Source organism: Monodelphis domestica, chromosome 4, assembly GCF_027887165.1.
Source record: "Monodelphis domestica isolate mMonDom1 chromosome 4, mMonDom1.pri, whole genome shotgun sequence".
Classification (NCBI taxonomy): domain Eukaryota; kingdom Metazoa; phylum Chordata; class Mammalia; order Didelphimorphia; family Didelphidae; genus Monodelphis; species Monodelphis domestica.
This window is the reverse complement of record NC_077230.1, coordinates 449,107,988-449,124,243: the sequence shown is the minus strand read 5'-3', so window position 1 is coordinate 449,124,243 and position 16,256 is coordinate 449,107,988. Positions and strand designations below refer to the sequence as shown.

The window sequence follows — 16,256 nt, the reverse complement described above, 5'->3', positions numbered from 1 at the left end:
TAGCTTCAAATATGGGCTCAGACACTTCCCAGCTGTGTGACCCTTGGCAAGTCACTTGACCCCCATTGCCTAGCCCATACCACTCTTCTGCCTTGGAGCCAATACACAGTATTGAATTCAAGAAGAAAGGTAAGGGTTAAAAAAAAAAAGTTAAGGTATCACTTTTCTAATTATGTCTCTTTGATTTTGGGTATCTGCATGCCAACAGAATGGGTATAAAAATAAAGATTAGACATGGAGAAAGCAGAGCAGCAGTCAGATGCAAAGCAATCCCATGGCTGTTATGATTAAGCTCTCTTCTGTTTGTTATTTTTTTTTGACTGATCGTTCATCACTCCGGAATACCCTGGAGTCTTGGACTTCGCCCATGACACCAGTTGACCCAGTGTCTACTAAGTAGGTAGTCTAATAGTTGAAGCCAGATTTCCTGACTCCTAAACTAGGGTTCTCTTTAGGCCACAGTGCTGCTTCCTATGACTGATGGTGGAGTCTGACTTGACTCTCCTATCCCAATCAGACCATGCCATTCTCCTACTCAAGAAATGCCAGTGACTCCCATTTGCTCTGGAATTCATGGGTCCAACTATGTGACCCTGAGCAAGTCACCTAATCACCACTGTCTAGTCTTTCCTGCTCTTTTCCTTTGGAACCAATACACAGTACTGATTCTCAGAGGGAAGGGAAGGGTTTAAAAAACAAAGAATTCATGAGTCTTCCTCTGTTCAGCATTGATAGGCCTCTCTACCTCATTCCAACTTCCTCTTACACAGTGTTTATTCATTACAATCATTCAGTTGTCCTTCTGATATTTCCCCTCATCTTCCTTCATCCTTGAACTCTTTTGGTAGTTCTCATGGCTTGGATTCCCAAATCTCTGATCACTCCTCATTACCCACCTCCTTCAATTCCTTCCTAGCTCTGTGTTGCCCATGGATCATGGCCACTTTTCCCTCCTAGTTCTGTTGACCTTCTCTGCCTTTTCCCCATGAGTTCAGGCTATGTTTGAGAGAACTCAAGGACATTCCTCTTAGGGCTATTGTCACTGTGGGGTATGTGCCTGGTTTTTCTCAGCTACAAGGGTCCCGTTCCCCTAGAAGAGGCCACAAAGGAAATTTGTGTATTTCATTTCATCTCTTTCAGACTGGGAGTCCAGGTCTAAGAGTGAGAAGGAAACTCCAAAATAAGGCATTCCTGAGGAAGAAGGAAGCAAAAAGATTGGTCTTGCATTCTGCTTTTGGAGAAGTAGAAATTGATGAAAACTAATTCTGTGGAGAAATCAGAGAAACCAGGAGGCACATTTTGGGCATTTCATCTTTACTCATTTCAGAAAAGTACCAACATGTATACTGGAGAGAAATTCTACAAGAGCCCTCAATATAGGAAAGCTTTTAATAAAAGCTCAAAACTCATTTTACATCAGAGAATTCATGTTGGAGAAAACCCTTATGAATGCAATAACTGTGGGAAAGGTTTCCATCATAGGTCAAAACTTAAGATACATCGGAGGGCACATACTAGAAAAAATCCTTATCAATGCAATGACTGTGGGAAAATGTTTATTAATGACTCAAAACTTATTTTACATCAGAGGATTCATACTGGTGAGAAGCCTTTTAAATGTAATGATTGTGGGAAAGTCTTCAGTCACAGGTCAAAACTCATTATACACCAGAGAATTCATACTGGTGAGAAGCCTTTTAAATGTCATGATTGTGGGAAGGCCTTTAATCAGAATTCCTACCTCCTTCAACACCAGAGAATTCACACTGGTGAGAAGCCATTTAAATGTGATGATTGTGGGAAGGCCTTTAATCAGAATTCCCACCTCCTTCAACACAAGAGAATTCATACTGGTGAGAAGCCATTTCAATGTCATGATTGTGGGAAGGCCTTTAATCAGAATTCCAACCTCTCTGTTCACCAAAGAATTCATACTAGTGAGAGGCCATTTCAATGTAATGATTGTGGTAAGGCCTTTAATCGGAGTTCCCACCTCCTTCAACACCAGAGAATTCATACTGGTGAGAAGCCATTTAAATGTGATGATTGTGGGAAGGCCTTTAATCAGAGTTCCCACCTCCTTCAACACCAGAGAATTCATACTGGTGAGAAGCCATTTCAATGTCATGACTGTGGGAAGGCCTTTAATCAGAGCTCCCACCTCCTTCAACACCAGAGAATTCATACTGGTGAGAAGCCATTTCAATGTCATGATTGTGGGAAGGCCTTTAGTCAGAATTCCAACATCTCTGTTCACCAAAGAATTCATACTAGTGAGAGGCCATTTCAATGTAATGATTGTGGGAAGGCCTTTAAACAGAGTTCCCACCTCCTTCAACACCAAAGAATTCATACTGGTGAGAAGCCATTTCAATGTCATGATTGTGGGAAGGCCTTTAATCAGAGCTCCCACCTCCTTCAACACCAGAGAATTCATACTGGTGAGAAGCCATTTGAATGTAATGATTGTGGGAAGGCCTTTAATCAGAGTTCACATTTAATTGTCCATCAGAGAATTCATACTGGAAAGCTTATTAAAAAATCATGAATGTGGTAAAGATTTCAATAAGAGAACAAACTTCCTGGTACATCAGAGAATTCACACTGGTGAGGAACCTTATAAACGTGAAGGCTGTGAGAAAGTCCTCAGTTTTCAGTCATATTTTCTTGACCATCAGAGGGCCCATATTGGTGAGAAACTTTAGTAATGTGATAAATATGCCAAAGGGCTCTGTAAGCATCTAGTACTCATTGATCATCTTATCATGTTAGATATAAACCTTTTCCGTACGCTTCTTGTGACAATGTTTTGGTACGAAATACAAAATTTTCTACATTAGAAAACTCGTGCTGAAAAAAAGCTTTCATTTGAAAAAAAAGTTTCATTTGGCTGTGTGATAATCATGAAATGTGTTTCTGTTATGTAGCCCAATAATGAAATCAATTTTTTATTTCATTCTTTACCTCATTTTTGACACTCAGATAATACAAACCATTTATATTTATTATTTTTATTAATATATTTTCTCCCCTCATTTATTCCTAGTTTTATATAGGATTGATATTTATCTTTACATATTACAAACAAGGTAATGTTTTCTAGTTTGAATATCACTTCATCTTGATATTAATATTCTAATTTCTGACGTATAATAAAATGTGATTTTTAGAATAATTGCTTATTTTAAAACTAGGGATTGTTTATCGTCAATGGTTTTTAAAACTCATCACTGTTTTTGTTAATTGAGACATTCCACATGTCTTATTTTAATAAGAAATTCAAACTATTTCTAAAATTTTAGGAATTTCAGTTTATTTTCAATAATTTTCTTTTTATTCTTTTTGTCAATCCCATCATTCATTGATTCATTTATAGCAAAATCATATAATGGGGACAGTAAATGGACAAGTTCAGTAGCAGGAATAAGGGAACATTGCTGAACAGTATATGTCCTCTGTTGGTATATCCATACAATATCTGCACATTAGGTGGATTGTCTGTATAGGGCTGAGGAAGAAGAGATGAGTTTGGATCTGTACTACTAGGGGCAGATGCAGACTAGTAGTAAATGGGAAGAATTGGGTGTTTAAGGAAATGATAGATTTCCAGATAATGGAGGTAGATAGTTTTGTGTGATGTTAAGATCAAGCATATAATCAACTTTATGGATGGCTAAGTCACCAAGACAATGTTAACTTGGATGTGGAGAGGCTAAAGAAATGGGGGGCCAGCCCATTAGAGGGGTATCACCATGGATGCTTCAGACTCGTAGATGAGAAGGCGATTGTGTTGGAGGAAAAAATGATGTTGTGAGCACTGGAATCCAAGAGAAGGGAAAGAAGTCTCTAAGTTTTGACGGGTTTTCCACCCTACTATATTGCAATTCTCTCCATTTGCTTTACAAGTTGCACTTGAATGGTTCCTTCTGTCCATGGATGAATACCAGTAGTGAGGAGGTGCCAGTTTTGTAAAAAGTTTTCCAAATGATTTTAATTCCAGGTTTCCAAGCAGGCTTCACAGTGTCTTTTGGAGCGGGAGAACTTGGCAATATTCCAGAGAGATTTTTCCATTTTGTCCCAGAAGATGCATTTAGACAAATCGTGTAGACTTCCTCATCTTACAAGGGCAGCCCTCATACACCTTACAGCTAATTTGGGGAGGAGGCAGAGAACTTTTCCCAGTAGGGGCCCTACTCTCCCCACATTCTTTGTTGTCCCTATAATCCATGAAAGTGAAAGATTCATAAGACCTGGCAAGAGAAGATGGGAAGGGCGGATTTCCTCCATTGATGAAAACCATATAACATGAGAGCTGCCCACAGAGGGTAGAAGTGGCTTGGTGGGATAGGGTAGAGGGAAGTTGTTTCTTCACAGGTTAGTAACAGAGAAGTAACTGACCCCTCTTTGAGGATGTTGCACAGGGTCGGGAGAAGATAACTTCCAGCTCCAACTCTAGGATTCTCTGTGGTTCAGGATCTTTGGGCTAGATTCAGTCCTGGGGAGTACAACTGTTTCTGTGCTATGTGGCTGGCTGTGCATATCAATCCATTTCCTGTCCAAGAGTTTCATTTGAGGGTAGTCTAGCCCCTCTAGAGGCCAAAGGTTGTTCTCCCATCCATGGGAGGTTTAAATTTATTTGTGCTTGTGACTGAAATATATTAATTAGGCCTTTGCCAGGGAATTAAGTTCTAAATCCCAAGATGAATTACTAAAGTAAATGGAATTTATGATTTATTTATTTACAATTAGGGGAAGATTATATAGAGACAGAGACAGAGACAGAGAGACATCAGGATTGGGCTTATTCTGATATCAGTTAGAATTTCTAAGCCCCAGGGGGTGGGGGTTGGGGGGTGTGGTCTCAAGATGATGGGCCTTTCTTAAGAGATTTAGATCTCTGCTTCAGACTTTCACTCACCAAAGGAAAAGCAGTCTGAGGTCTCCTGCAGGAGTTCCTCCAGAGGTCCAGTTCCTCTAGTCCAACTCTGTGTTGGATAGAGGAGTTAGAGTATCCTCCATCCAACTCGAATCTTGAGTCAAAATATCTTCTTCTGGCCTCTGATCTTTTTAAAGATCTTTTTCTCGTGTCACGTCCAATCACAGCAGATGCTCCTCTCCAGGACTGCCCACTCTTTAGTTCACACTGTCTTTAGTTATATTATCTATTTTTGGTTATTTTAACACCTTTTTTAAATTAGTTCACCTTTTGTAGTTACTTAACACCTTTTGTAGTTAAAATGGGTAGATCGACTTAAAAAACTGAATCACCTCCTTTTTGTAGATTAACATCTAAAAGTAGATTGTGAATTACAATTCAATCTTCCCAAGAAAGGAAGACCCAAGTGCCTTCATTGTTAGAATCGGAGGATGTAAAGGGGTCAATTTAGGGGTCTTGACTAATATATCATCCTTATGGTCACCAGAGATTCATTCAAATCCCAATAAAAATATTCAAGTCAGTTAGGGAATTTTTTATATTGGTTTAATTAATATAGAGGGAAGGAATTAAGAACAGAGAGGGAAAAGGGTATAAGATTTCTCCAGCCAAGCCTGAGCCAAGCTCTTCAGAAATCTTGCAATCATGAGGAATCCTCCCAAGATGAGGGACCTCCTAGGAGGAAAAAAAGGAATCAGCCTAAACTCCAAGAGAGCTCAGGAAACAGGCCTCACCTGACCCACAATATTAAGCTTCTCCCAGTTACTGTATCAAGGACACTCGTCACCAAACCGGGACAATAGCTGCAGCCATGCCAAGATGCCCAGCACACTACCACAAGCCACCTCTCCACCAAAAGACAGCTGGCAAGAGGAAGTGCCGTGAATATATAGACTTTTTTTAATATCACTTCCTGCATCTCACATGTACCAATGGTAGCTGAAGCTGGCCTTAGGACAGCCTAGGGCATCTGTCAGTTGTTTCCGATTTGTCACTTGATGGCACATATCAAAGAAGGCGTGTAGACATTCCCGTTTTGTTAGGATTTCCCAGAAAGTGCCCGCCTACTCCAGGCAGTCACACACAGCAGAATGTGGGCCTCTTGGCAAAGGGAGAAAGGACTGCAGAGAAGGCCCAGAGATTCATCCCTCTCTGACTGTCCGGCACAAGCTGAAGGGCCCTTTTCCCTCCTATACTATTAAGGTTTTGGGCCTGAGTAATGTAATATTTATAGAGGAAATGGGTGGGATATGAAGAACAGGAGATCCTGAAGGTTTTGGAGCAGGGAATGGAGGAGTTGAGGGGAGAGAGGAAATATGGCTGCTGATGAGGGAATAGGAGATACGCCCTGCTGAGGCTATTTTTGAAAATGATAGCCTGAGGGGACATCTTCTCTATTTGGATTGATGTGGCAGATACCCCAGAGCAGGAAGGCATGGGACACTCCTGAGGGACAAGGCTTCCTCCAGTCTTAGTTGCCCAGCAGGGGTCAAGGATTATTGATTGTTGAATAAGTGTCCTGAGATTCAGCTCCCTCTATGTCCCCTGAAATGACAGTCCTCTTATCTGACTGCAAAGATAAATTTTAATAACAATGTTGGATTGGGGAAGGTATCAGGGAAGAAGATGGATTTCCCTAGATGAGGTTTGACTCTCTCTCAGCTTTTGAGCTGAGGCCAGGTCACACAGAGGGATGGAGGGTTTCTTTTATTCCTGTCTATGCTATTCTGTGCTAGTTTTCTTAAATTCAAAGTCTTAGCAGTCGACAGCAAGAGGAAGAAAAGTTCTGATCTTCAGAGGTGGTTGTGCCTGTCTCTTCGGGCTGATGCCCCTAAATACTGGCCTTACAATCCAAACTGTTTCCACTGAGTCCTTTTGTCCGATGAATATGATCACAGGCATCCAGGTAGAGCACACAGTTGGGAAATACGTGAATGGAGGCACTTCTATCTAGAAACAGGAAGAGAGTGCTCCTCACAGGACCAACATCCACTTCCAGCTGCCCCTCCCCCCACCAACTGTCATTCTTGTCAATATCTTGTCTCAAATATTCCAACTAATGTTTGTTCCACCTGACTGGCAGAAAGTCCAAAACTTGCTTTAGTTTTCCTTTCCACTGTAATGGCCAGAGGCTAGGCTACCCCAGGGCTTGAGAAGAGCAGCCAAGTGGATGAAGATGAGAAGGAAGGTACTGTGAAAAATAGACTCAAATACAGGACTACAATCCCCATGAGCCTTTGCTCCACTTCCCCAGAATGCCTTGTAATCTCACCTGGGCCGAGATCGAGAAGATATTTAAGCAAAGGCTTTTGAAGGCTCAGGGGGTCTTTTGGACTTCTGGTTTTGGAGCAGAGGCTTCTCTTCCATGATGTGAGGTTATTTTGTCTAGGCCTCTGGCCTAGGCACATGTTTCTTACTTGTATATTCTTAATCTTTAACCTTTAATAAACCTCTAAAAAATATAATACTCCTTGCAGAAAGAAACTAATTTCTACCTGCCTCAGTCTCCCCATCTCCCCTAAATTTTAATCTTTACAGTAGCTACAGAGCTGGAGAGGTCAGGAATGGGATGTAGGATGTTGGCAGAAGTCAGGAACTTGGTGAAGGGGTTAGAGGGCAACAGGAAGCTAAGGAAAGAGATAGGGAATGGAGAGGAGGAAAGACCAGGCAGGGGGTAGAGAGAAAAGGGAATATTAAGAAGGATAAAGCAGAGAGGGGAGAAGAGAGATTAATGAGAGTAGCTGGCATTGACATGGGACTTTAAGGCTGGCAAAAGGCTTTAGAGGAGCAGCCTCATTTGATACTTAAATGACCTCTTGCATTATTTATGATGAATTCAGAAAATAAAGAAACTGAGGCTCAGAAATATCATGGCCTGACTAGAATCACACAGCTTCTCTTCTGGACTTAGTGCTTCTGTGAAGAAGCATCCAGTCAGAGGAAGAGGACACAGGGACAGAATGATTTACAATGTAAGTCCAGAAGGTCAGTGAGTTTCCAGAGTAAATATGTTTCTGTGGCATATCTGGCAGAGGAAGGATAGGGGCCAGGAGTATAGCCTGGACTCCAACATGCTGCTGCTAATGGCCCTAAGAATTCCTACCAGCATGGAGGGAGACCATATGGATAACCTTCACCAGAGGCAACTCTGCTTTAAATAAAACATAGCCAGTTCCTTTGACACTGGTTTGATGTCCTGCTCTCTTCCTTCTTTTGGAATTTGGCAACCCAGCAATGTTGAGTGCCAGGATTCTTGGCTGTGCTTGATTAATTTGGTTTTAAAATATACTTTAATAACAATTCCAATACAACTGCTTCCTTTGGACTACTATGATTCTGTTTTATACATTAAAAAAAAATTGTATCCCTGCAAAGTAAAACCCCTCTGAGGTACCACATATTATTTCTGTCACCCTTCCCATCACTCCCTTCTCCCTCTTCATGGCCTGTGAAGGGTCCTTGCCAAGGCTCTGGCTGATTCTTGCATGGCCCTTTGCCCTGTCTCCCCCTCACACACAATTCTGTGAAAGGGAATTCTTTATTCCCAGTATCTATTTTGAGTTAACACTCTAGTTAACACTAACCCCTACTTAGATTTTGAAGACAGGATTAACTCTCCTTTGTCTACATTTGAATTGAATCAACAAGATTGAACACAGGTAAAAAGCTATCAAGGTACTTAGAGAACTCACAAGTCACTTACTGAGAGAGCTCCACCCTTTTAACTCAGTCCCAAACTTGTGAATATGATGATCAGAGTTTAACCCTCAGAAACTCAATCAGCCAGGAATCTGTGAACCTTGTTGATGAGTATTCACCCCCCCGCCCCAGAAGATGAGAAATGGTTCCTATGAGCACTGCCCCCTGAGCAGTGCTGGACAATTTGGAAACTGTGACTGGCCCCTGTGAAGAGAGATAGGGACAAAAATTCACTATGAAAGCCATGAATTCTTCAGTTTGAGTCAGTCTTGTGGAGATAGACTCCTGACTGGAGAGAGTTTTCAAGGGAGCTTCACTGGAGACTGTGCATTGGATCCAGGGCTTAGAGCTTGGCTTCAACTTGGATCCTGACACCAAGACTTCTTTGCGAGGGGAGTGAAAGTTTGACTCCATTCCTAGTTTCTGGAGAGACTAGCTTCCATCTTGGAGGAAGCTGTATGGTTACTGACTACAGGCCTTCCTGGTTGAGAGCTAATTAACTTCTGCCTGGATTAAGATAGGATGGATAACCTCTCTAATCCCCTCACATTTCTCTTCTTTATTGTTTCTTCTCTATTTGTAAATAAAGTTCTGGCTCAAAGTATTATAAATATTGGTGAACACATAATTTCATAAAAGTATTGTCCAACCATTAAATTCAACCTTTATAGTTCCAGATATAGAACTGTAAAAGAACATAGGAGGAATGCACCACATAAAAGGGAGCTGAGTTGCCTTTCTTCCTGAGAGTCTCCTTCAGGCCTTCTTATTTGTTTTCAGTTGTTTACCATGATTTACAGAACTTCACCACCCTGGGCCAGAGAACTGCAGGCCTAACCCTCTACTGCTGCTCTTGCTATGGGCGTGTGGCAGCCCCTGCAAGGGTCCAGAACACCAGATCACTCCATCAGAACTTGGGTCCTCAGCTGAGACCAAGCTGAAAACTTCTGTGCATGTACCCTCATTAAAGGGAGTCTCTGAATCTACCAGTGAACTTTGATCCAATATCGATCCTGACCACCATGTTGCTGTACCCTGGCCAGGGTACAGATCTCCTGTATGACAGAGCAGTCCAAGCCTAGAACTCCATCATACCACAAAGTTGAAGATTGTAATATTCTTCTCTAAGACTACACACACACATGTATACACACATATATGTTCCCTTTTCTTTCTCATATAGTATGTGGAGTCCGCGGTATATCTTTGCCACCTATCTACCTGCCACCAAACTCTTACCTTTGGCAGCAGTCACACACACACCAGTAAACTAAGCCTCAAACTTGTCTGAGTGTTAGGTAGATGTCTCCCCAAAGAATGTGAAGACTTCCTCAGCTGAATGGGCAGATGAGAACCATTTCTTACAACAGTCATGAAGGCAGTGGTTGAGGCAGGGCTGGGTTTTAGGGCTCTTAGAGTTTGGTTAGACATTTGAAAAAGCCAGGGTCTTCCACTTTGCAACCGAAATATTCTAAGTCTGGGAGCAGGAGGGCAAACAGCTCTCATTCCTAGCCACTTTTTCTTTAAGAGAAATGGGCTGTCTTAAGATCACACTCAACCATCTGAGCCTTTCCCACTAAATCCTGGCTACAAAAAGGCTGTCACCAATAGTGAATATTGAGGAAATCTATTTACTCAACCAAACCGAAACCACAAAATAGATGAATTGTAAAAATTAGAGTGTGGAAAAAATGGCTCCCCAACTGGGATCAAGCGATTTAAGTTCAACCAACAGTCAGGTTTTCCATATCATCCTGGGGAAAATTCTCAGAAGTCTTTAGAGAAGCCAATGGAAATCAGTGGATATACTGAGGAGCTAGCTATCTCTACATATCTGTAAGAGATCTCTCTTTCTCCTTTCTGGTGACTTTTTATAAGAAAGAACAAAGAGGGAACAGCCAGGTGATTTAGTGGATTGAGAGCCAGGTTCAAATCTGGCCTCTGACATTTCTAAGCTGTGTGACCCTGGGCATGTCCTGACCCATCCCAGTTGGGCCCCTGGGCACCTCCTGACCCAGGAAGGCTGTCTGTCTCTGGTGTTCACCCTCTGCAGGGACTGCCTGGTCTTCACTGCTCAGCCTGACATGGCCTTCAAGGCTTGGTTCAAGTCCTGCCTTTTCCCTGCCACCTTCCCCAACCAGCCAACCGCACCTTCTGCAAGAATCCCTCTCAGATGATCCCAGACTCTCCTGCTCATAGCTCCTGGCTGCCTGTCGTCTCACTTCTTTCTGATGGCTAGTAGCAATTTGTTTCCTTCTTTGAAAACTTCCAATTGCTTAGAGATAGTATCATTATAGATGTTGATCATAAGGTTGTTTTGGTTCTCTTCATGCTCTGCTTTTCCTTCTTATAGAAACAAATTAATCTTTTTTCACAGTTTCATGTTATGTCTCATTAAGACTTTGCCCCATCATATGTGTAAAAGATTTAATATCATCTTTTATATTTTCGATGAGCATTTTCTAAAACTCTTCATGAATCCATTTGGACATTATGGCTCTGCTATGACATGATCATCTGCTTCCTTTTCTCACCAAACTGCTTTCCAGTTTTCCAACAGTTTATTTTTAATCAAAACCTTCTCCCATGTTTTCTGAGTTTGGTCTATCCAACACCAGAATAATACCCAATATGGCAAGTGTCATAGTTCTATGTCATCATTATCTAATCAGATTTCAGATCTTTTTCTATACTTTGTCAATATTTGCCAATTTTGCCTTGCTGTTCTCACTTCCTTACATGTTTACATACTATCTTCTTACATTTTCATCTAGTTTAATGAAGCTTAAGTGCTATTTTGATTGGATAAAACTCACTAGATTGATTCATTTGAGTACCATCATCATCTTTATCATGTGTATGCAGTATTTTTATCTTTTACTGCACCTGTGATTTAATGTGTACTGAGATCCTGGTAATGAATTTTCTTTACCGTTGAGGCACCTTCTTTGCAATTTTTAGTCTTAGAGCTTTGGAGGGACTGAGTTATTAAGTGATTTACCCAGGATCATTCAAATTTGTCAGAAGTAGAACATGAACTCAGATCTTTAGATAGACAGATATAGATAGACAGAGAGAGAGAGAGAGAGAGAGAGAGAGAGAGAGAGAGAGAGAGAGAGAGAGAGGGATAGAGGGAGAGAGAGAGAGAGATCCAAATAACAAATCTAACAGACATTTATTAGGCATCCTATGCAAGGCACTCAATTAGATACAAAGAGAAAAACAAGTCTCCACCATCAAGGAGCTTCCATACAAAATTCTATTTCCTCACCTGAATCTATCTATGAAAAGTCACCTCCAAGAAAGGCTGCACATTTCTATATTCACACTTATTACTGCCAAGGAATGAGAAATGTGTGGTTGACCTCCTATCCAGGGAAAAGTGGCTTCGCTCTTTCAAATACATCTTGAAAGCTCGAGGGGGTAAAAGCTGGGACAATCACTAATCCTAGAGCAAATTAAACAGCAAGAGGCATTCTCCTTGGACTCTATGGCTTTAAGGATAAACTTTTTAAGAGACCTCATTGTTCATGACCAAAGTTCCTGTGTCTAGATGAGGAGAATGAATGAAAGAGCATTTATTAAGCACTTAGATGCTATGTGCTGGCAACACAAATAAAAAAGTGGAAGGTCTCTGATCTCAGAAATTCACATTCTAATCAGGGAGACACCATATCAAAAGTTTGAGCTACAAGTCCCATGTTCCTCAGGGTACAACAGTAAAACAAGATGGTACGGCACATTCTCTAATGTGATTTCCATGGATGAAACCACATTCATTTCTAATGTTAAGTCATTTGACCATGTCAAGGACTCTGGTGGTGAGAACCTGCTTTTCTGAATCCTCAGTTGTGGTTGTTATAGTTGCAAAAGCAGTTTGCCAGGTGGCATCTCCCCAAGGATTGGTATCTTGGTTAACAGGGAACAAGGGCTAAGCTAGAAGTGGTGGTCTGCGTGGCAGTGCTATTTCCAGAAATCTAGGGCCCGGAATCCTGGGCAATCTGCACTCTCACAGGAGTGAGGATGGTGATCCAAGAGGTGGTGGCATGACTCCCCTGACATGTGATCTCCTGCCTTCTCTTCAGGGTGCTTTGCCACTTCTGCTAAATTGGCTTTCTAGCCACATAGGTACCAATTGGTGGAGGTCACTGGCCCCCTTTGATTAGTTCTGCTACACTGGATGACAGCTATGGGGCTGGGCTAGAAGCAGAGTCTGTGGAGGCCTCCTAGTGCTAGGGCTCTAGCTGCCTGATACTGATAAATGGGGTTGTTCCTTCATTGATGGGGACTAAAGAATTGATAGAACTGGGTCTCTATGCAATCTATTTATTTCACCATAAGATGAATAAACAATTGGGAAGAACTTTCAGTAATTCACTCAATATTCTTTTTAATACCTACAATCTTGTAAGCCCTCTCCTCACTTTGCATTACTCTGTGTTGATTCTTTAATATGCCTGCATGTTCCTCATGCTTTTTGCTCTATGGCATGACAGTTTCCATTGAATTGAAGTACTGATTTGCGTAACCATTTCCCAATCTGGGGTCCTTACACTATTTCCAGATGTGGGCTTTTAAAAAAATACTATATATAAGACTTCTGGAAACAACTTTGTATATAGTTTTCTTTTCCCCCAGGGACATATTTTAGTCAGAATTATCTCTTCAGAGAGGAAAGCTCTTACAACTATTCTCTATTGTCAGATTGTACAAATTCTATCAATAGCAGAAACATTTTTCTCCCCACAGTCCTGCCAATATTTGATTGGATTGTTTTTAAGTAACTCCTTTCAGTTGTTTGTGATTTGGGAGTAAAGAGCTTGGAGATGTTTGCAGAAGACTCAGAGGAAGTTTAGTTCTTGTAGATTCTGCTCTTGGGATATTTTGGAAGTTTCTACAATCAGACCTTCCTCTGACATCCTCATTTCAAGTCCTCCCACCCTCAAAAGCCTTTACCTTCTGTCTTAGTAGTCATTCTAATAAATGAGCAACAAGAACTAGATATCTAGGATTGTGACATGCCCACAGTCACATAGTGAAGAAGTGCCTAAACCCAGATTTGTCCCCAGGTCCTCCTGACTCTAGACCATCCCTGGTGTCTTAGCTTCTATTCTGAAAGGCAATTTTTTATGCATAAGTTTGAAGAACATGATTACTAGATTCCAAACCATGCCTTTTAGGATTTATACAAATTAGGCTCTTCATGACTTTTAGCTTATAATCTTATGATTTTTGAAGTCTTCATGATGTCAGTTCTATTTTTGTTGTTTAAAGAGCTTTATCTCTATCCTTCTGGAGTTTGAAAATTATATACAGATTTTGTGCATATGATTTTGTGTCATTTTCCTGTTTTAAGTGTTACTGCTAATTCTTCTTAGCTATGAAGGATATTCTTCAACATAATCTTCAAGTTGAATTCTTCACAAATGGCCATTTTGGGTAGGTTGGAGAAACCCAATTCATTCTCAACAACAGATTTCCCTCTGCCTTTGTATAAATCCTAGAATACCTCATCAGGTTTTTGCCCCTCTTCAGCACCTGGCACCTCCTCCTTACCCTGGTCATCTTTGTATACATCATCCTAGACATCATCAGGCTTAGAAAGTAGGAATCAGTTTCCCCTGCTCCTCGCCTTGCCTATCAATTGACTTCTACCAACACGATTATTCAACCAATCCACATCCCTCTATTTTTATCACTGTCTTAGATTATTTCACAAGTTGTGATATTCTTGAGTTATAAAAGAAGTCTTCTCACAAGTGGGGTCCATTAGTCTTGACCAGAAGTCCGGCTTTATTATAAGACTGGCACTCGTGCAATAAACCTATTTCTTTTTGGCTTGGAGACTTGGTTTCCCTTATTTGCATTCCTACAGTTAGAAATTATACAACACTTTACTGAATGAATGTGGGGAAAACTTCACACACAGGTCACCTTTTTCTCACCATCAGAAAATTCATACTTAAATTTTATCTTGACTCTGAATTCTCTGATGATGAGAAAAAGATGACCTGTTTGTGAAGTTTTCCCCACATTCACTCATTACATTTATAAGGTTTCTCTTCAGTATGAATTTTCTGATGTTGAGAGGATAAACTGTCATTGAAAGATTTTCCACAATCAATAAATTTATAAGACTTTGGTCCTATACGAATTCTCTGATGCTTCATAAGGGAAGAGCTGCTACTAAAAGCTTTGCTACATCTACTACATTCATAGGGTTTCTCACCAGTATGAACTCTCAGGTGTAGAACCAGATATGCATTTTGCCTGAAGGTGTAACCACATTCATTAAACTTAAAGGGTTTTTTCCTCCAGGATGAATTCTCTGATGATGAGAAAGAGAAGAACTATCACTAAAAGATTTTCCACAAGTACATTTATAAGGTTTCTCTCCAGTGTGAATTCTCTGGTGTCGAGTAAAAGATGAACTGTCACTGAAAGATTTTCTACAATCATTGCATTTATTGGGCTTCTCTCCTGTATGAATACTCTGATGCTTAGTAAAAGAAGAGCTATCACCAAAGGCTTTGCCACGCCCACTCCATTCATAGGGTTTCTCACCAGTGTGCATCTTCTGATGTAGTATCAGAAGTGCATTCTGCCTGAAAGCTTTACCACATTCATTACACTTAAAGGGTTTTTCTCCAGTATGAATTCTCTGGTGGGGAGAAAGGGATGACTGTGTGTGAATGCTGCACCACATTCAGAACATTTGTAGGGCTTCTCTGCGAGAGACGAACAGTAAATGAAGGATGTTCCAGAGTCACTACATGTATAAGGTTTGACTCCTGTATGGATTCTCTGATGTTTAGTACGAGAAGAGCCATCATTGAAACCTTTACCACTTTCATTGCATTCATAAGGTTTCTCTCCAGTATCAACTCTTTGATGTAGTTTAAGAGATGAAATTTACTTAAAATTTTCCCACACTCCTTGCATTTATAGTGTTTCCCTCCAGTACACATTCCCTGATGTTGAGTTAAGAACTTACTGTGTAGGAATGCTTCATCAAATTCATTATGTTTCCTGGATTTCTCTCCAGTAGCTATTTTATTACATAGAGCTGAAGAGTAATTAAATTCTTTCTCACAAACATTTTTGTTACAATGTCTCTTTCTTGAGATTCTACGTTTTTAATTGCTTCTGAATACTGTTTAAAGTTATTCCCACGTATATCATATTTATGAATACTCTTTCCTAGAGAAATGTCTCTTTCTATAACAATGCTTGACTTATGAAGGAAATTCTTCCCATATATATCACATTCACAAATTCTTATTTTATAAGGTATGTTCTTGTGGCTGATTGTTATTTGCCTCAAATTCCTTTCATGGGTCTCCTGTGGCCTCTGGAATCTGCCATCACATTCCCAGTATGGTCCCAAATTGGAGTCCCATAAGTCATATTCTGCAAGTCTTCCCTGGGATAAGTCTTTCAAAGAAGTACCTTGCTTTGCAACTGAGTTCTTGGTCTCAAGTCTAGCCTCCCAATTTATGGGGAAACAAATCATTGGAGTAAAAGCCCATGTTCATATTGGAGATATTTTCTCCTCACTCAGATTAAAAATAACATTTCCTCACAAATATCTGGTGAAATATTTAGACTGAGTAACATCCAC

At 40.6% G+C, this 16,256-nt stretch overlaps 1 protein-coding gene across 1 annotated transcript; it reads left to right on the top strand.

The window, feature by feature from the left end:
- The first annotated feature begins 1,212 nt into the window (after positions 1-1,212).
- On the top strand, positions 1,213-3,026 carry LOC130454045 (zinc finger protein OZF-like). The gene has a single exon (XM_056796869.1). The coding sequence runs from the start codon at positions 1,253-1,255 to the stop codon at positions 2,546-2,548; it is 1,296 nt and encodes a 431-aa protein (XP_056652847.1). The 5' UTR covers positions 1,213-1,252; the 3' UTR covers positions 2,549-3,026.
- The last annotated feature ends 13,230 nt before the right edge of the window (positions 3,027-16,256 follow it).

What these genes read in the sequence shown, in the direction of transcription:
- LOC130454045 (XM_056796869.1), top strand. Translation starts at nt 1,253, where the DNA reads ATGAAAACTAATTCTGTGGAGAAATCAGAGAAACCAGGAGGCACATTT.